The following is a 21,223-nucleotide window of genomic DNA, read 5'->3' on the forward strand; positions in this document are numbered from 1 at the left end:
TGAACTAACCCATTTAATAAGATTAATATTAATAGTTAAAACTTTTGTTTTGTAAAGAAATGCATAGTGCGGGCACAACAGGCACGCTTATTTGTCAACAACAAATAATTTGCAATTTGTCAACAAAAATAATTTGTAAAGAAATGCATATTGCGCGGGCACAACGGGCACAGCCTTATTTGTCAACTAAAATAATTTCAAGCATTAAACTATTATGGTTTTTAAGATCCACTTGTAGTGTGACTTGTAGTCTAAAACTTTAAAAGAGCCAATGACTAGGCTATCGTTATAAAACACTAATTTTAGGCTAATACAATTTATGCTAGGCCTACTTGTTGGAAATGTTTTAAGGTTTTTTCCCTTTCTTTTCTTCTTCGTAGGCCTACTTATTACCCCTACATTTTTCACAAATAGCACAATAAGTGTTTTGTTTAAAATTATCGTTTTTTGAGGTTTGTCTGTTCTAGAGGCGACAAAAGACGCTCGAATTTCTGACAGAATTCCTTTAAAAATTCAACCCCCGCCGGAAAGTCATTGAATAATTAGCACACTGGGAAAAATGCACATCTGCAGTGTCGATTCTCTTACAACTCCTCCCAGTTAGATGGTCTGTAGTGCAGGCAGATTACCACAGGGGACGTAAGAAACAACCACGTCCCCAATTTGACAGTGAAGCCGCCTGTGGAGAGATCAGCGGAGGACAAAAGAAACCTCCAGCGCAAGATGAGAATGTAGCTCAGACCTAAGATAAATATATTTCGTATCTGAAGATAGTCTTCTCTCTTCGGCTGAAAAGCGTAGGGTCCAGCTTTACTTTTGGAAAAGTCTTCAATAATAATGATTACATCCTTTATAGGTTAGGCATATGTCAGTTTTTATTATTTTTGTACTTCGGAAAAGCTGCCAGGCAGAGTTTTAAGGAAACGTTTCCACTATTGGAATGGTGTGACTCGGGAAAAATCTACTGGGGAAAACTTAGAGGAGAAAACTTTAAGAACGGAGCCTAGAGCATTTTTGTGTCCCGAGCTCAGTTCTCTCGCGCATTGAGGAATGTTACCGAAACTCCAGACGTTACAGCGGCTACTGCTGCTCGCCCTCGCGAGCGTATTTCTGGTGCAAAGCGGGACCAGTGACAAAGAAGTCAGACCAGAGGTAAACGCATATTGTTGTTGTTGTAGTATTGTGTGTGTGTGTGTGTGTGTGTGTGTGTGTGTGTGTGTGTGTGTGTGTGTGTGTGTGTGTGTGCCTTTCCACTATCTGTCTATCAAGCCTGCATTATTGGACACAGATACACTCAGATGTTTCCCCATGTCAGGATTTCCTTCATGAAGTGTATTCATGTACCTCATAATTCACAGAATAGACTATAGATAAGAATCAGATTAAGTTGTATGGGACTGTGCCTTTTCAGACCCCTTAATATCAAGTTAAAACAAAACAGGAGTGAGTCAGAGACTCCAGGATTCCTAGCTAGAGAGGGTTAGTTATTAAAGTTTCGCAATTCTGTGGTTTCTGTACTGCATCTCTAGATTCATGTTTTTTTCTTTGTATTTGCTTTGACGAGTAAAAAGAAGGCCAACAGGTAGATTAGATATATCAATTTGTTCATACACCCCAGAGCCATCCTATTTTTTTTGTTTCAGAAATAGGCCCATGTCTGGTAGACACATAACTGTGAGGGGGAAGAGAACGAGTGACTGTTTTTCAGGACGTTTTGGCGTCTCTGTCACAGATGCAAGCCAGGAAATCCTAATGGTCTAAAATAAAGAAAACAAAATGAGAGCGAGAGAGAGGATTAAAAGGGTTAGTTCACCTAAAAATTTTAATTCTGTCATTATTTAGGCCTACTCACCCTCATGTTGTTCCAAACCCGTAACGTTTTCGTTCATCTTTGGAAGAAAAATAAAGATATTTTTTAATGAAAAAATATTAAAACTCTCCGTAGACCTCTACGCAACTACCACTTTGATGCTTCAAAAAGTTCATAAAGAGATCGTAAAACGAATCCATATTTATTGAACGGTTTAGTCCCAATTTTCTGAAGAGACATGATGGACATATGAACAGAAATATATGCTTTTATTCACTTTTATTCACATATAAACATTGAACACATGAGAATGAAACTCATTGGTTCTCACACATCAAGCGAACATGCTTGAGCATTCATTTACCATAACTGATCTGTGCGTTGATGAATGTTTATATGTGAATAAAAGCCTAAATTAAATCTGTTCAGCATTTAAAGCGATTGTGTGTCTTCAGAAAAATGTTACTAAACCGCTCAGTTCATATGGATTAGTTTTGCGATCTCTTTATGAACTTTTTGAAGCGTCAAAGTGGTAGTTGCATAGACTGTCAATGCAGGGACAGAAATCACTCAGATTTTATTAAAAGGATCTTCATTTGGGTTCCAAAGATGAATAAAAGTCTTACGGGTTTAGAACGACATAAGGGTGCGTAAATAATGACAGAAATTTCATTTTTGGGTGAACTAATCCAACCCAGTTATTAAGACATTTTAATAACTGTCTCCATTTGCATCCCTTCATTCCTTTCTCTTACACTCCTTCACATTTCTGAGATGGTTGAGAGATGTACCCAAGGCTAATGTGAAAAAAAAAAAAATCAGCTCTGCAGATTCCTTTAAAATCTTTCGAAGGTTTTCAAAGACAAACACAGCCTGCTCATGTGAGAGTCGCGTGATCAGAGAATAGGGTCACGCAAAAGGTTAAATCACAGATGCCCCTTGCTTGTGAAACTGCCATCATTCTTTAGACTTTTGGTCGAGGTTTGTATGCTTTAACCACAAATGCAAGTGTTTTGGTTTTCTTAAGTTGTACTTAAGTTTTCATCCCAATCTATGTTTTTTCTTTCTTTCAAGGAATTCTGAACTTTACTTCTAATGAACCGAATGCTTTACATTAGGTTTATGACTTCGCGCTGCACTTTTTCTGTTGTTACAGGTGCTTTTGTTTTGAATACTGTACTAAAAAGACAAAAAAATAAAGAAATTCAGTCATATTCCTTATGGAAAACAGCTGGGCATTGCCCCCCCCCCCCCCCCCCCCCGACCATAGACGAGTGATGATGTATTTGTTTAAGTAGTATTACAGATGCAAAGCATCTGTTGAAACTCTGCTGAATCTTTCAGACCTTCATCACTTTGCAGTTTAGAAGAAAACAAATCATATGTTGAGATTTCATTCATTAAGATGTACAATAAGACTCAAACACTACCATTTCTTTTTTTGATGCTTGCTTTGTTTGCATGGAAAACAATGTAGTTTTGCAGTATATAAATTAGTATGTGGGTTATATATGGATGATGATGTCATGCATTTATTACTACTGGAATTAGACAATCAACTTTTGCTGATTGCTAGGAATATGGTAGTAGCATTATATATATGTGCTCTCAAATGAATAAAGACAAAGATTTTGAAGGCTTTTTTATACTGGAGGTGAGAAATTGTTGTCAGAATTAGTTCAGCTTCTCAGTAAATGGTTAGTGATCTGATCCTCAACGTGAAGATGCAGAGTGAGACCCGGGCACTAATGCCTGAAATTTTCTGCTTTTTCCATTGGCACAGACAAGGAGGAACAACTGACTCAGTTCTTTCGGATTCAGACTCACCTCTGCCCTCCTTTTTTTCTTCTCTTTCCTTTTTCTTCTACCCTTTGTTTTTATATTTCTAACTTTAAAAAAAAATCTCTAGGATCTCATTTAGGTTTAGTTTTTTTCCCTCCAACTTCTTTTTCTCCCTCTTTTGTAATAGTTTGCTTTTTTCCCCTCTTTAATGCCTCAGGAGCAGCAGATCAGCTGTTAAAATCATAAATGCTGCTTTTCCCCCTCTAAGCCTGGAAAGTCTGATGGCAATATTTTCAGCAGAGAAACTATAAGAATCAGAGATTAGTGTTACAACTGTGCACATATACCAGCAAAACAACATGTTCCTCTTCCCAACATGGATTGCGTTTTCCATGTTGCAACACTAAAACTGATGAAATAGTTTTTCAGGAAGAGCTGTCTTAAACACCTCATCATATTGTCTCCATTTCAGAGTTTTAAAGAGGCCGTATTATACTCTTTTACAAAGTCTTGATATTGTTTTTGGGGTGTACTCAAATCGGCTTTCATGCTTGAATGTTCAAAAAAAAAAATTACAGCGCTATCTTCCCAGTCTGGATATAATGCTCAGTTTAGTTCCTGTCTCTATGAAGCCCCTCCTTCTGAAAAGCTCAATGTGCTCTGATTGGTCGACTGATGTTGTTGTGTTGTGATTAGTCAACCACTTTGAGCGTGTTTCAGAAATGCCAAGCCCCTTACCATAACCTAGAGTTTCAACACACTACTAACGCAACTTAACCAGGAATTGCATTATTTTATATTTTTTGTGTATGCCTTAGGCGGGAATTATTTAAATGATGTGTTCATTCCCGGAAGAAAACTCAATACTGCAATCGAGGAGTAGAGAATATAAAGCTCCCTTTTGAGTGGACCTTTGTGACCCTCCCTTTGTGATTTGTAACTTTGCAGACCTTTTTTCATGTTCAAATAGTAACATTACACAAGTTTAAAATGTAAAAAAGCATAATAGGTTCTCTTTAAAGGAGGGCTTTTATGTGTTAACCTTGCTGACGCCATAGTGTGTGATTACACTTAACCTCACAATCTTCTGTACCTGCCAGTCACTATCATGTGTGAGTTAATGGATACTGTTGAAATCTGTTCCCAGATCTGTGTATAATGGCAGCGTCTGCCTTGATTATTACATAAAGCTTTCCCAGACAGCCAGGGACTCAGTAAACTCAATAAAGGCTACCTGTCTGCATGGTAATAGCTGACGCATGGCCACACAGTGACTCGGTCTTCCTCAGTCAGGGGAACGGCAGAGAGGTTCTAAATAGAACCTTTGACTCCCGCCGCTGGGAGTTCCAGGGCAGCGGAGCATGCTGGGATTGCTGGCTGCATTAAGAGGAGACCTGAGGCTTTTCGGGAGGGAGAAGAGTGGCCTTCAGAGGCAGTACGAGAGAGAGAGGGAAACGGTTTCATCCTCTTGAGTTAGTGTTTTTGCAAAACGGGGCGCGTCACCACAGCGGAGGCACCACACACAGAAAGCACTCATAAAGAAGGAGGAATTGAATGATGGACTGAGAGAAAGAAAAATGGAGCAAGGGTGACCAGGTTGTTAACACTACACTGTGGTGCCCTATCCAGATATAGCCTATACTTCCTCGACCAATATGGTCAGTGTAGACCAGTCCCATCGGAAAATCAACAATGTGAAGGAACCAGTGAAAGCACTCACTGATTTACTGAAGTTACTCTCTGGATGTGGTTTCTTAATCACTATAGTATTGTATGCTAACATACAGGTTTGTTGTGTTTTGCCCATTTTGAAGAGTATAATAGGGCAAATAATAGAAGTAAGTGCCATACTATGCAGATTTTCATCTCAGCTATTGTCTTAAAAATTGTCCAACTATAAACGACTACAGATTTTTTGCTCAACAAATTCAGTTTAACATTGTATGTGAAGTGAACTATGCTTGGTTTCTAAAGGCACATTCACCCTAAAAAGCAAAGACATCTGGGATATAGTTTTAGAAGATTGTAGACCTCATCACTTGACAGTTGACAACATTTGAGGGAATTCTGTTGGCCTGACATGAGTTATTATGTAGTTACAAGTAATTCAAATTTTTTAGGGTATGTGACTCCGGAAACTGGAAAATATGCAGTTGCTATTTCTTTTACAGTGTAGCTTTATGAACATACTTATGCCTTAATTTAAAAAATTGTAAATCTGAACGGTCTCTATGCCATCATGTTTGTCCTTCTTTTTCTCATTTCTTTTTGTAGCAGATACAGACACTGCTTATACTGAGAAAAGAAAGAAAAAAAAGAAGAAAGGGAGGCAGTCTGAGGTCACAAGGATTACTGAAAACTGCTTGCAATTTATGCTGACACTCTTTGTGGTTGGAATGGAGACACTGGCTGTCTGATCCTTAAAACGAGACATTTACCCATTTAGTCTAACAGACTGTCATTCCTAAACCTGTAACCTTTGTGTTAACAGCCCAGATCAGCGCATTAGGCTACAACCACCTGCACAGCTATAATCAGGGCCGTATCTACCATAGACATGAGGCGGACACGTCCCTTCAGTATTCACCAGTTTATCATGTGGCGTTTTGCCTCTTTACAGTGAAAATATATAAACCAAACATGTTTTTTTGAGCGCAAGTCATGAGCACATGAAAAGTTCTTTGAAGCTACATAATTACATTACCATTGTCGTTTGTTTAGCTGTACATTATAAGATATATTTAGATTTTATTTGTTTAGTTCTTTGTTAGTTTTCTCTCTTTTTTATGTTCTCAGTGTTCATTTCTGTAAGTCAGAAAACAAAGGAACTGTTTTAATTCAAAATAGTCTGGTCTGCCTTTGCCCTAGTGTAGCTAGTCCTAATCCTACCCCATTAAAGAAAATATTTAGCATTTTAAACAACAATAATAATGAAATGATATACATTTATGAATTTATTTGTATATTCGAGACAATTTGGCACCCATATAAACATATTGGAGACATTTGGCACCCATTTCTTTAGCAAATATATCCCCAAAGTTGGAAGGGATATAGGTTGGAAACACACATGTGCAAGTTAAATTATGGTCATAAAGTCTCGGACACACTGTTACTTACAGTTACAACACAAGGCATTTTTGAGTGTCCACACGCACACACTTACTCACAAAAGTTTAACCAGGTCATAAGCACACACACACATCTCTGTGTTTGCACTGTGGTTCATCACTGATGTTTGTGGTCTTTGGCAGGTTTATGTACAATTAGATTTTATACATTCAGACAGCATGTCATGTGGATGTGGTGCTGCAGACATTTGGAACAGTGAGGACACTTCAGCCCAACCTTTAATTCACTGAGGTCACCTTAAAAGTTATGACAGCAGTGACACCTGTGCTATTTCATGTTCTGACAGAAGTTGTGATGTGTTCCAGAGAAACTTTTTTTTTGTGTGTGTGTGTGTGTGTGTGTGTGTGTGTGTGTGTGTGTGTGTGTGTGTGTGTGTGTGTGTGTGTGAGTGTGTGTCTTTTATTCATGTTGAATTTGGTTTATTATAATGAAGAAGTGTAGTTGGGACAGCTGCATGTTAATATGTGTTGTGCGTTAATGTGACATTCATTCTTTCTCAGGCATGGCTCCAGCAGTATGGGTATCTTCCTCCTGGTGATGTTCGGGCTCAGGCAATCCGCTCTCCTAAATCCATCATCACTGCTATATCCGCCATGCAGAAATTCTATGGACTCACTGTCACCGGCTCTATGGATCCAGCTACACTATCGTAAGTTTTGCCCTGTCTCGTACATATCAAATATGTTAATTACAGTGGTAGACAAAATACTTAAGTAAAAGGATAGATACCCTAATAAAATAGTACTCCAGTAAAAGTACTAATTTTCAATATTACTTAAGTAAAAGTACAACAGTAAGAGATTTTTAATGTACTTAACTTAAGTGTTAAAAGTGAAAAGCACTGATCAATGAACTACATTTATTATCTATTCTTGCCAGTACCAGTCATTTGTCAGCCTTAATAAGAAAGATCAGTTTAACATGTATGTTGATCTGAGAATAAGCAAACATTTTATTTTATAACCAAAACTTATCATACATTATACTTATTATTATACTAATACACATTTACAGCAGATTTAGTTCACAAATAACTGACAGTCATGACCTAAATATGATTTTAATTTACTGTAATTAATACTAAATTTATTAACTATTAGTAACTTACTTTTCGTGCTATTCAAAGTTGTTAACTCAATCACATGATTTGTGAACAAATTAAGCAGGTTCACTGGAAATAATGAGCTCAGTCATGAATCACTATCGCATCTTGGTTTTGGGTGGTGATTTCTTCAGCTCGAAATAACGAGGAATATGTTTTTATGAAAGTGAAGTAAAAAAGTACGATATTACACTTTGGAGTGTAGTGCAGTAAAAGTTTACCGAAATAAAAGCACTGATAAAGTACAGATACTTGACAAAAAATGAGCTTCATTACTGTCCACCACTGGTTAATTATGAACATTTAAAGATAATGTGCAATATGTAACTCAATAGTTACATTATTTATGCTAATGACTGACAATCTTTGTCCACAAATGGATGACCTGATAGAGAAATAATCATCTGATTTGCTGCCAGTCACGTATGATTGAGTGACTTTATGTCTTCCATTAACATGATGTTGTCAGGGCGATGCAGCGGCCAAGGTGCGGTGTTCCAGATAAATTTGGCTCTGAGCTGAAGAGCAACCTACGAAAGAAGCGATATGTCATCCAGGGCCTGAAATGGGACAAAAGAGAGGTCACTTTCAGGTATGGAACTGTAATTGACAACCTATGGAGAATTAATTATAGTAAGATTTAATGCATATAAAACTGTGGCACTCTATCCACCTTAATTTTAATGTAAGAGCGGATGCAGCCGTTTGTAACCTGAATGTGCGAGGCTTCCGGTGTCGCCCACTTCCAGCGTTATGCTGCTTGATATTGCAGACTGATATTTGTTATCAAATTATTTGGATTTCTAGTCATAATCATAAACACACTGGTTTGTATCACAAATCGTTTTACCATATACTGCACTTTGTTATTTTTCTAGTTATTTACCTATAGCAGGTAATGAATCTGAATTCATGCACATTTACAGAAAGCTTACAAAATTCCAAAATAAGGTTGATACACTTGCCAGTAACATGCATTTTCATTGCTCCATCCAGAATGCTGAAGCTGGATTGCATTTACACTTTGCATTCCGATGAAAAATTAAACATTCCAAACACGTAAATGATGACTAACTTCTGCATTATTACTTAGCCTGGTTCTTCTTTTTCAGAAGTGTTACCAGACATTACGTATTCATTTAAAAATAACAAGTTTCTACACTTCTTACCTGAAATGAACACTCAGATTTCGCACAAATGTTTTCTTTACTCAGTATCCAGAACTACACTCCTAAAGTAGGCGAGCACGCCACACATGAGGCCATCAGGAAGGCCTTCAAGGTCTGGGAGGCCGTGACGCCACTCAAGTTCCGTGAAATCCCATACAGTCAAATCAATGGCAAGGTGGACAAGTTTGCAGATATCATGCTTTTCTTTGCGGAAGGCTTTCACGGAGACAGCACCCCATTCGACGGCGAGGGAGGTTTCCTGGCCCACGCGTACTTCCCTGGTCACGGTATCGGAGGCGATACCCATTTTGACGCAGCAGAGCCTTGGACGACAGGCAACGTTGACCAGGGAGGTGAGCAAATGTGAAAATGTTTCTGTTAGCTGAACATTAACTTAATGTGTAGTGTGTGCATGTAAAGTCTGTGTCATTTTATATTTAGAGTATCATCGTTCTGCCTCTCTTTCAGGTAATGATGTGTTCCTGGTGGCGGTCCATGAATTAGGTCATGCTCTCGGTTTGGAACACTCTGGCGATCCCTCTGCCATCATGGCTCCTTTTTACCAGTGGATGGACACTGAGAACTTTGTGCTGCCCGATGATGACAGACGGGGGATCCAGCAAATATATGGTAGTCAGTTTGCATTGCATAAATATATTTATTTTGTTAATTATTTTTTTTTACAAGATTCTTATGTACAATGACAGTCTGACTAGATTTGAACACTTTACAATAAGGTCCAATTAGATAACATTAACTTAAAATGAGCAGTGCATCTGTTACAGTATTCATTTATCTTTGTTAACATTAGTTAATAATATGATTAATTGTTCATTAGTGCTGTAAAATCGGCTAAAGTTTGTAAATATATAAAGATATATATATATATATATATATATATATACACACACACACAAACTTTTGTAACTTCAAATTGACAGCACTAGAGCAAAATAACAAAAAACCCAGATACAAAACAAACAAGAACTAAGACATGTAATAAACATGGGCACTTGACTTGAACAGACTAGAGTGTGGCATAAACAGGTTGCCACACTCTATATTTGTTACATAGAACAAATATAGTCAAGAGACAATAGAGACATGAGGACTATAAATACAATAAACTAATGACTGACAAGACAGAATGACAAGACAAAACGAAGTATCACCTGACCAGACAAACCAATAGGAATGTTCGGCTTGAAGCGGAACTGCACAGACCGATCCATGCATGACATCAAAGTTCAGCGAGAGCGATACGAAAGCATACAGAGTCGCCTGCTCTTGAATCGCTCTCGTGCAGCGCCGCTTCAAGCCGAACACACCTAAAGAAAACATAATACATGAAACAAAGGAACCACATGAGGGGAGCAGGGAATCACATGACATGACAAGAAACATGACTATAGCCCGGTTTCCACCTAAATTATCCGGAACAATTTGTCCCAGGAACTTTTTTCCCAGGTACCTTTTCCCCCCAGACCTGCTGCTGTCTGTGTTTCCATCGCGGTCTAAAGTACCGTGAAGATTAGTCGGGTGACGTAGGACTGCGCACAACTTTCCAGAGCCCACTGGATTTCGTCCTCTCCAAATAAACTTTATAAAGCCTGAACCTCGTCGTCGGTCCATCGGTTGTATTTTTTAAACTCCATTGTTGATTTGACTCTATGCACCGCAACAGACTTTTAGGTTGAAATAAAATGCTGTGTGAACTCAATCAAATAGCATGTTCAGTGCCCAAGTCCCACCCCCGAAAGTTCCTTAGCTTTGAAAAAGTACTACCTCGCAAGCAGCGCCATTTTGAGGGGAATTTTTTTTCCCGGAACTTCATTTAGACCCCGGTTCCTGCAGTTGAAACACACTGAGTGCCACCCCAAAGTCCCTAGTTCCTAGGGAAAGTTCCTTCGGTGGAAACACGGCTTATGACAAATTACAAAATAAAAGACATGCGTCTTTCGGCAGGTGCTCGTTCTGGTGAAGAACCCCAACCCCCGGCACCCCGGCCCCCCACTCGCAGGCCAAACCCCCCTTCCTTTGGCCCCGACATATGTGAGGGACACTTTGACACCATCGCTTTCCTCAGAGGAGAGATGTTCGTCTTCAAGGTACAACAGAATGCAAAACAAAACTGTTTTGTGTGTACGTTTCATGTATTTTGTGAGTACTATTGTTTTTAATATTTACACCCCCTCTACTTCACAGGAAAAGTGGTTCTGGAGAGTGCGTGATGGTAAACCTCAGCAGGGGTATCCTATGCCTATTGGACACTTCTGGAAGGGACTGCCTCCCTCTATCAATGCAGCCTACGAACGTTCTGATGGAAAATTTGTTTTCTTCAAAGGTGCGTCTCTCTTATATCTTATTTTGCTTTTTGTTGTAGACATTGCATCTCTGGTTCTAATAGAGGTCACAAATTGTGCAATGATGCTTGTATGTCTGTCCTCTCACTAGGTGATAAGTATTGGGTTTTCAACGAGGCTAAAATGGAGGAAGGTTATCCAAAAACGTTCAAGGAACTCGGCACAGGCCTACCAAGAGACAAGCTGGACGCAGCTGTTTTCTACACCCCCACCGGCAACACTTACTTCTTCAGAGGAACCAAGTAAGTTTCCTGTGTCAATGACGATATCTTACTCATTGTCTAATTTTAAATTCCATGTGATTTCATGTCATATGGAAAAAAATGCTTAATCTTCTTTTTTTGTGAACTTCTCCATTTCGTTTATTATGCTTTTTTCTGTTTTCTCAGATATTACCGTTTCAATGAGAAAAGCAGATCTGTGGATTCAGACTACCCCAAACCCATCAGTGTATGGCAAGGAGTACCAGATAATATCAAAGGGGCCTTCATGAGCGAGGATGGAGGTACAGAAGCATTTGTCCTCTCCTGTGGGTTCTTCTCTGTCATGTCTAAAAAAGGCAAACAAAAAAAAGCAACAAAAATTATAAAACAAAATTATGTAATAAAACACACACTTCCTATCATTCAAATGTTTAGGGTCAAGATTTTTCAATGTTTTTGGAAACAATTTATGCTCACAAAGGATGCATTTATTTGATCAAAATTACAGTAAAAACAAGTATTTTCTCTGCACCAATATTCCAGTAGTTGGTACCAATACCAATAAAATTGTATGATTCGCTGTACCAATTTCGGTACCATAGGAAAAAACAGTTGGAACTATTTTACTATTTTATTTAAATAATACATTTAAACAGCATGTAGCTTTCAAATGCAAACATTGATTATAAAAAGTGAAAATTTGTAATAAAATGAAGGACAAAGAAACACATACACATAGAACAATTTTCCAAATTTTAAGACCTGCCAAGGACCAGCTGATTGTTTTTTAATTATGCCCTGATACAGAAAACCATGGAATTCAATAGGGTATCCTAACGTTTTCGCATGACTGTATGTCTGTGATTGGCTTCAAAAACACATTGTAAATAAATATATATATATATATATAGTATATATGAGAGAGAGAGCGAGAGAGAGAAGAGCCACTTTTACTGAATCAGCTTTTTCCACAATTTTTCAGCCCACACCTACTTCTACAAAGCCAATAAGTACTGGAAGTTCAACAATCAGCAGCTGAAGGTGGAGCCAGGCTTCCCCAAATCTGTCCTGACTAACTGGATGGGCTGTGACGGGGAGGAGCCCAAGAAGAGGGCCGGCACAGATGAGGAAGTGCTTATCATTGAGATGGACGAGTCAGAGGGCGGCGCCATGGGAAGAGCTGCAACCATCGTCATCCCACTCTTTCTTTTGGCCTGTGTGCTTGTCACTTTGGGGGCTCTGCTTTTCTTCCACCACTATGGTACCCCTCGACGCCTCCTCTACTGTCACCGCTCTCTGCTCGATAAGGTTTAGAGATGAACATGAAAGGCATGAGAAGAAAAGAGTAAGAGGGATATAAGTAGATGGCATTTGGAAAAATTGTATTAGGATGGAGTGAACATGAATGTCAGACAGTAAAGATTGGTTTACAGGTCTGCAGGCAGGGAGAGATGAAAAGTGAAGGGTGTGTATTGTATGTTTTTCTATTTACATGTACTTCTCTGCCATTAATAAGAAATCCGAAATGGAGTGGGAGATAAGAGAGACAGACACAAGCCCTCCTCCATCTCTTACATGGTTACGGTTTATCACTCGTGAAATGCACTTTTGTTCCTTCAGTCTTCTTTTCAGTATATAATCCCTCTCTGAAAATCTCCCTCTCCAGATCCGAACTTGACTCCAGCCAGCCGGCTGTTTGATTGACATGTTCTATACATTAATTGATCTCACTTTGACATATTTCATTAACTCAGATTTAGCTTTATACATTGCTGATCCAATGAAAACCTCCTGTACCCCACAAAGTGCCTCTGCCATTTAATTAATAGAATGGAAGGACGATCATAATTGACCTTCCTTGCACCTTTTATTCACCACAAAGATATTTGCACAAAGTATGGCTCGACTGTAGAGACCTGCTGTACGTGAAAGGTCAAAGGTTAAAGGTCCAAGTTCAGGGAGCGAGAAGCCGAGCAGCTTCTAGAGTAGGCCAGTTTTAAATACACGTATAGAGCAGAGCTGTCCATCTGTTTCAACTCAAAAGGCTATTGTTATTGCAATGCGTTTGGTATTTACTATGATTAATTATGTCATTAATGATTGGCATTGTTCTTATAACTATGGTTATTGTTATTATTGTTCTCCTAGTGTAGTCTTACCTATTTTAAATTGTCATTTCAGGTCCTGCTGGACACAGGCAGAATGTGACTTATTTCAAATTAGCTTCCGATCTTTCAATGTCAGGTTTAAATCAGGTTTCTATAATAGAAGAAGCTGGAGGTGAGACATTTTCTCGCTCTCCACCTTCCAGAATTATTTATGAACAGTAATGGTGCTATGGGTTTTCTGTAACAAGACTGAATACATCAGTATTAGACATTTCTGAAGTAGTTTTAACAATGATAATGGTAATGATTTTTATAATTATAATGATATAGTGTAAATGAAAAGAAATTACAATTTTGCCTGTTTAATACTTTTTGTACTTGGAAATGAAAATGAAATAAAGTTCCTTTTTTTAACATTATTCTCTCTTTCCTCTACCTTAAAAAATAAAATCTAGACTATATTGGCAGAAGTATTGGGACACCCCTCCAAATAATTGAATTCAGGTGTTCCAATCACTTCCATGGCCACATGTGTATAACATCGAGCACCTAGGCGTGCAGACGCTTCTACAAACATTTGTGAAAGAATGGGTTGCTCTCAGGAGCTCAGTGAATTCAAATGTGGTTCCGTGATCATGCTGAGGCAGGGTCAGCGCATGCTGAGGAGCACGGTGCGCAGAAGTCGCCTACTTTCTGCAAAGTCAATAGCTACAGATCTCCAAACTTCATGTGGCCTTCAGATTATCTCAAGAACAGTGTGTATAGAGAGCTTCATGGAATGGGTTTCCATGGCTGAGCAGCTGCATCCAAGCCTTACATCACTAAGTGCAATGCAAAGTGTCGGATGCAGTGGTATAAAGCACGCCGCCACTGGACTCTAGAGCAGTGACTCTGGAATGACGAATCGCACTCCTCTGTCTGGCAATCCAATGGGCGCGAGTCTGGATTTGGCGGTTGCCAGGAGAATGGTACTTGCCTGACTGCATTGTGCGAAATGTAAAGTTTGGTGAAGAGGTGATTATGGTGTGTGTGTGTTTTTTCAGAGGTTGGGCTTGGCCCCTTAGCTCCAGTGAAAGAAATGTTTAATGCTTCAGCATACCAAGACATTTTGGACAATTTCATGCTCCCAACTTTGTGGGAACAGTTTGGGGATGGCCCCTTCCTGTGCCAACATGACTGCGCACAAGTTCACAAAGCAAACTCCATAAAGACATAAAGGCAAGTTTGGTGTGGAGGAACTTAACTGGCCTGCACAGAGTCCTGACCTTTGGGATGAATTAGAGCAGAGACTGCGAGCCAGGCCTTCTCATCCAACATCAGTGCCTGACCTCACAAATGCGCTTCTAGAAGAATGGTCAAAAATTCCCATAAACATACTCCTTAGCCTTCCCAGAAGAGTTGAAGCTGTTATAGCTGCAATCTATCTATGTTTTGGACAGAAAACTGATAAGTGTTGGTATGTGTCCTAATATCTGAGATCTAAGAGAACAAGGGACCAGACTAGAGAGACATATGACTGTACTTTGTAGTGAAGGAGGAGCGTACGCTTTTCTTTGAAGTCTTTTAAAACTGTTCCAGCTGACAAAGTCAGAAAAACCAGCGCTCTGCCATTTCCGCTTCCCTCCCGTCTTCTCCCCCTCCCCATTTCTCCACACAGCAAAATTGTTCTCTTTTATGAGGCGTTTTTTTAATGAACGGCCCACCACAAACATCTCTGTGCTGTTTTTCCTGTCCCCTCCCTTTCAAATCTCTTTCTCTTTCTTCCGTAATCTTTGAATCCCTCTTCGCTCTGTTACTTTTTGCATTATGTTTGAATAGCAGTGAGAGTGTATTAGTCAGATGAAAAAATGCCAGTTCAGGATGATAAAGATGACATGTTTTCGGGTTAATGGTAGAAATTGTGACTACCATTTTTAATATTATTATTAATGTTCCACAGGTAGATTTCTAAAAACATGCATAGCCGGCAATTGTACTTTATATTACATATGTGCCAATAATTTTTTACTAAAACAGACATAGAAATTCATCTGTTTATTGAATGGACAGATGAGCTAAGGACAGGACAGGAAGTCTGGCTCTTGTCATGGTGGTGTGGAAGAGCTCTGGCAGTCATGTTCGGTGAGCTTGGTTCTCGTCTTGTGGGGTGGCCAGGGAAAAAGTACACAAACGCCCACATACACGCTGAGCTGGCGAACAGGACGTGGCCTGGACAGTTGCTTGCAATTTAGACTGTGTAAATGTGTTCATGCAGTAAAGCAGGTGGCTTAGAGAAGCCCATGCTATAGTTGCATATCCTGGAAAAGCAACCAACCATAACCCTGTAAGTCATAAATAGGCCTGAATCAGCAGCCAAAAAAAAAGAAAAGAAAGAATTACGCACACGGCTCGGTTGCAAAACCCCCTACCCCTCACATGTTTGTTTAGAAAATATGTTGGGTAATTTCATAATGAATCTACTATAGGGTGGTACATTCTCTGCACATTAAAATCCACCATGCAGAATTTTGTAGATTTTCCCCATTGGGTGTTTCTTCAGCTCTGAGAACTGAGAACTCAGATCTTTATTAAAACTGATTTCTGTTTTATGATAAGATTATTTTTTGTTTTGAACTGTTTGACTTCCATTAAAGGTTTTTGTGAGTCTTTTGAATGAAATATTAAGAGAAATGGCCAAATCAAATCATCATTGTCAGTTTTGCTTATATTTACCAAGGGTGCCAATATTTGAGGAGCCCACTGTATTTGTGTTACTTTTCAGCAACCTATTTTTCAGGTACTCTACCATGCCTTTTATGCAGGCCTATATTTGATTGTTTTACTCTTGTCCCAGTCCCAAACTTTTAATTAGAAAATTCATTATACAATTATGAATTACATTATGTAAACAAAGAGTGAAATACTATTAAACCATTTCACTATTTGCTATATCTGAAAATAGTTGATATCCATTTTTTTTTATACTATTTTTTTTTCTTCAAAAGTTAGTAACTTATTTACCAAGAAAAAATGTGTGTTGGGTTATGCTTGATGTGAAATATGAGAAAATAAAGCGATATCAAGTACAAAAATCTTTCCATCTCTCCCTTACATGTGAAGGAAGTGTATTGCTGTATCAAAACCCCCAGGCCAAACACATACTGTAACCTTAGCTGTGTCATATCCTGTCAGAAACCCCTCCAACATACATACTAGCCCCTCAATCTGCCATCATCACAAACTTTTGCTCCATAGTTTGTTTCTTGTCTGCTTTCAACTCTCAACCATCTTTTTCCCTATTTTTTGTGGTCTTTTCCTTTATGGACTGCACATTCACCTCGTCTTTCGTCCCTTCCCTACCCTTCCTGTCCTCTGCTCTCTCTCCTCCTCCTCCACTTCATAAAACATCTGGATCTCATTCTGCGGAAAACCAAAACAACATGAGAGAGCGACAGAGTGAGAGAGATAGAGAAAGGCGGGGAAATGAACAAAGGAAAAAATATGTTGGTGAAAATCAAACAATATGTGAAAGATGAGTACATAAAATCTTGATTTGTGTCTCAATTCCTTGAACAATAATATTTTCAAAATTACACAGATCAGGAGACAGAGGAGGATATTGGTTCTATAAAACTTAAATCTATGTACATAAAATATATGTAATCATAACTGTGGTTTATAAGTATTCAGCTGAGTGAGACAAACCTTGGGGTTCTGTTGTTTTTATCAGCTTACATTTTAAACAAAATGGTTTCATAGTGCTGACAAAAATGGTTGAAACTGATCCAGGGTCCAGTAAAACACCAGAGGAAAAAATCTGCAGTTCAGCAACTGGAGCCATAATTATGGAGAAAGGCTGCTGAAATCAGCAGGAAGACCTGTGTGTGTGTGTGTGTGTGTGTGTGTGTGTGTGTGAGAGAGAGAGAGAGAGAGAGAGAGAGAGAGAGAGAGAGAGAGAGAGAGAGAGAGAGAGAGAGAGAGAGAGAGAGAGATGTGTGAGTTCCATTTAGATTCATTCTGAAGACCTAAGTATTAGAAACAGAAGTTCAGACATTAATGTTTAAGATAATGGCCTACAGAGAATGATTAACATAAAATTCCCCTATATTTCAAGGCCGTACTAATTGATTTTCAAGATTCAGAGGTTCTCTGAAAAGTGAAATGGCATTTTGCGGCTAATATAAAATAGAGTCACTATAGCAACACCCTTAATTACTTTCTCAGGCAGGAGATAGTATGGCAATAGTCTCATCTCGATGGTAGCCGGTATCTTGGAATCTATTTTTAAAACAGCAAATCTTTGTTAAAGAAGAGAAAAATCAGATGACCACAAAATATTAGCAATAATAATAATAATTACAATAACAATAATAATAATAATAATAATAATAATAAAAGCAGAAAGCTGAAAAAGAGAATATTTCAGCCTGCATTATGTGCAAGGAACTTTTTATCCCACCATGGGAGAGACGAGGTTAAAGACAAATGGCTGCCAGAAGATCATCAGAAATGGATGGAGAAACACTGCAGCCTAGTGGAGCGAGAGATTACGTCAAGTCTGTTTTTAATGGTAAGACGTATCCTACTGATCAAATGTAATACCCTTACGAAAATTAACCATGGTGTTATTATAGCAAAAGTGTATTAAAGGGATAGTTCACCCAAAACTTTCATTTCTGTCATCATTTACTCACCCTCAAGTTGTTCCAACCCTGTTTGGGTTTCTTTGTTCTGCTGAACACAAAAGAAGATATTTTGAAGAATGTTTGTAACCAAGCAGATAGAGCAACCATTGACTATCATAGTAGGGAAAAAATATTATGGTAGTCAATGGTTGCTCTATCTGCTTTGTTACAAACATTCTTCAAAACATATTATTTTGTGTTCAGCAAAACAAAGAAACTCATACAGGTTTGGAACACCTTGAGGGTAAGTAAATGATGACAGAATTTTCATTTTTTGGTGAACTATCCCTTTAACCAGGTTTTTTGGCTTATTGATTACCATAAACTCAGTTTTACCACAAATACCATGGTTAAACTATGGTTAGAGTAGCAAAGCCATGGTTAATTTGTGGTTACTTTAGTTTAACTATAATAACCATGTTTTTTTTTTTGTGGTAAAACCATGGTTCATTTTCATAAGGGTATATGCAGATTTTCAATTTCAAATAAAGTCAGTTCTTTTTAACTTTCTATTCATCAAATAATCCTTCCAAAATGGATCATGTTTCCACAACAAATAAGCTCTTAACTGTTTTCAATACCGATAAGCAATGTTTTTGAATGATTTCTGAAGGATCATGGTTGCCATTAGAGAAGAAATTGCATTTTTAATATATATTAATATATATTATCTGTCAGAAGTTTGAATACATTTTCCTTCATTGTATAATAGTATATACAAGTAATATAGTAGTATAATAGTAATCATAATTTTTTTTTTCAAATAAATTCAAATAAAGGCACAATGAATATTCATCTACAAAACAAGCCAGATCAAAAGATTACTCAAAACATGAATACAGTAAGATTTATTCAATCCAGTCCAAATGTTTGTAGTTTTATGACATGTAGCCTTAAGCAAAACAATCATATTTCCTGTAATAATAAGTGTCCTGGAAATACTAAAGCATCTGCTTACCCTTCTTACAGAACTTACAGTCCTTCAACAAAATAATGCATGACCACCTTTATAATACAAAACATAGATATAAAATAGTTTTATTTTCAAACACTATAAAAGAAAATATGCATTCTTTCAGTGTGTTTAGCATTAGAAACAGAAATCATGCACAATCTTTTTTTAGTCTCCAAGTATCTTTATTTTTTGTTCTTTAATAATAAATTTCCCTTAGGTTTCAGCAATAAGGATTTCACATGCTCTTCTTTCCGTTTCTCCGCTTCCTTCCTCGCACACCATTGCTTCATCCCTTCATCCACCTCTGCATTGAGATACACTGCTCTTCTCTAAATGGAGACGCAAATGTAAACATCAAAGTTTGTTTCTGAAGTTAAATACCAACAGAAAAAAAATAGTAAGAGTCTTACAGCAAACTCCTCTCTTTGATTTAGTCTGCGGATCTGTCCTTTCAGGGGAGGTGAAGGCCTTCCATCTGAAAAATCACAAATTACTATTATATTAAGAGCTCATATATTTACATCCCTAGATTTACTGTTTGACACACACATTACTGATGCATACAATAGAATTGACAAGCACAATATGTCTGTTGCTTTTGGCTATCAAGAAAATGTAAAACAAAGCTCACCTGCAAATGACCAGTCAGGTAGGTCTGTTAACGGTCCATACTCTGATCCGCCACGTGGTAAACCGTTTCTACAGACAAAAAGGGAGCAGGGCAATGGAGTATGTATTTTGAACAAACCAAAACACTGGTATCAAGATGAACCATAACAGAATGTAATGTATGCAAACAATGTGTCTTTGTGTCCTGCTGTTTTTCTCTTAAGTCACTTTTTTTGTGTAGAAAATGGTATAAACCTTTGTTTAAACAAGATTTCATATAATCTCCAATATCCTTATTTGTAATCAACCTGAATGCCTTTTTAAAATACAATTTGTTGATGTCAAACTGCAGAGGAAACTCACTCCAGTCTCCACTTTTTTCCTGCATGGGTCACACACGTCGATGAAAATGTTCGTATTGACTGCCTCGACACTGTAAATGATGTGAAAATAAAAATTACTCATTAAGAAAAATATTACTGGTCAGTGTTCACTCATCAGTTGTTACTTTATGACACAATACTAACACCACGGGCATTTATTAACACGCTGCTTTTAAAGGAATAACGTGTAGACTTAATTCCTGAGCCCAGCCACATGATGCAAAAATGTAGCACGACATGTTCAAAATAAAAAATAAAAATACATATTCTGCTATATCGTGACTAACCTGCGGTACAAAACGTCCTCAAGGATGCTGCCATTTTGGATAAGAACAACTACGGCGAGCAAAAGGGACAAAACACAGACTCTACAAGGCGGCGTGACTTATTTCTACCGGTAGATGATGCTGTGGTCTCATTAAACACAACATAGACTTGCCCGATTCACCTGTTGAATAAACTGCAGTTTATTTTCAGCCTTTCTAATCACATCTTGATCTCAGCCAGAACAAAAGATAAGCTAAAATAAAACAAACGTGTTACAACGTGTAATCTGTGAATTTCTGTGGAGTTATAATGTCGTTGTATGTATACAAATGTTCTCCTTCTGGTGTTTAGAATAGTTTTTGAATAGTCTATAGAATAGAAATGTTTATGTGATTTATTCACAAATCGATTGAAATGACTGACTGATGTGTTTTCATTCATTTTGCAGCCTTAAGATGACAAAGCATCTTGTAAAAACACGACACAGAGGCGCCTCTGAAGAACGGCCTTTACACACCTTCCGCTTAAATATTAAATAGTCTTTCAGCACCGCCGATCCCCTTCATTCCTCCTCCTGCTTATGGGCTCGAGCAGTGCTGAGTAAGCGCTGAAACATTCCCGCGTGCGCTCCCAGACAAGTCCACACTCGCCACAGTGCGCGAGCTTGTGCGCGCTC

At 38.1% G+C, this 21,223-nt stretch overlaps 2 protein-coding genes across 2 annotated transcripts; one reads left to right on the top strand and one right to left on the bottom strand.

Annotated features, from left to right (window-relative positions):
- The first annotated feature begins 613 nt into the window (after nucleotides 1-613).
- On the top strand, nucleotides 614-16,023 carry mmp14a (matrix metallopeptidase 14a (membrane-inserted)). Its single transcript, XM_079811148.1, has 10 exons — nucleotides 614-1,152; nucleotides 7,225-7,373; nucleotides 8,296-8,418; nucleotides 9,041-9,348; nucleotides 9,464-9,625; nucleotides 10,961-11,103; nucleotides 11,201-11,339; nucleotides 11,450-11,600; nucleotides 11,748-11,863; nucleotides 12,544-16,023. The coding sequence occupies exons 1-10, from the start codon at nucleotides 1,051-1,053 to the stop codon at nucleotides 12,873-12,875; spliced, it is 1,725 nt and encodes a 574-aa protein (XP_079667274.1). The 5' UTR covers nucleotides 614-1,050; the 3' UTR covers nucleotides 12,876-16,023.
- Nucleotides 16,024-19,353: 3,330 nt separating this feature from the next.
- Nucleotides 19,354-20,615, bottom strand: mrpl52 (mitochondrial ribosomal protein L52). The gene is made up of 5 exons (XM_079809794.1): nucleotides 20,568-20,615; nucleotides 20,261-20,330; nucleotides 19,920-19,987; nucleotides 19,699-19,763; nucleotides 19,354-19,617 (listed from the first exon to the last, which is right to left on the bottom strand). Exons 1-5 carry the CDS (start codon nucleotides 20,599-20,601, stop codon nucleotides 19,471-19,473), a joined length of 384 nt encoding a protein of 127 aa, XP_079665920.1. The 5' UTR covers nucleotides 20,602-20,615; the 3' UTR covers nucleotides 19,354-19,470.
- Between the last annotated feature and the right edge of the window lie 608 nt (nucleotides 20,616-21,223).

The sequence above is a fragment of the Gobio gobio genome (assembly GCF_949357685.1).
Source record: "Gobio gobio genome assembly, chromosome: 2".
Taxonomy (NCBI): Eukaryota; Metazoa; Chordata; class Actinopteri; order Cypriniformes; family Gobionidae; genus Gobio; species Gobio gobio.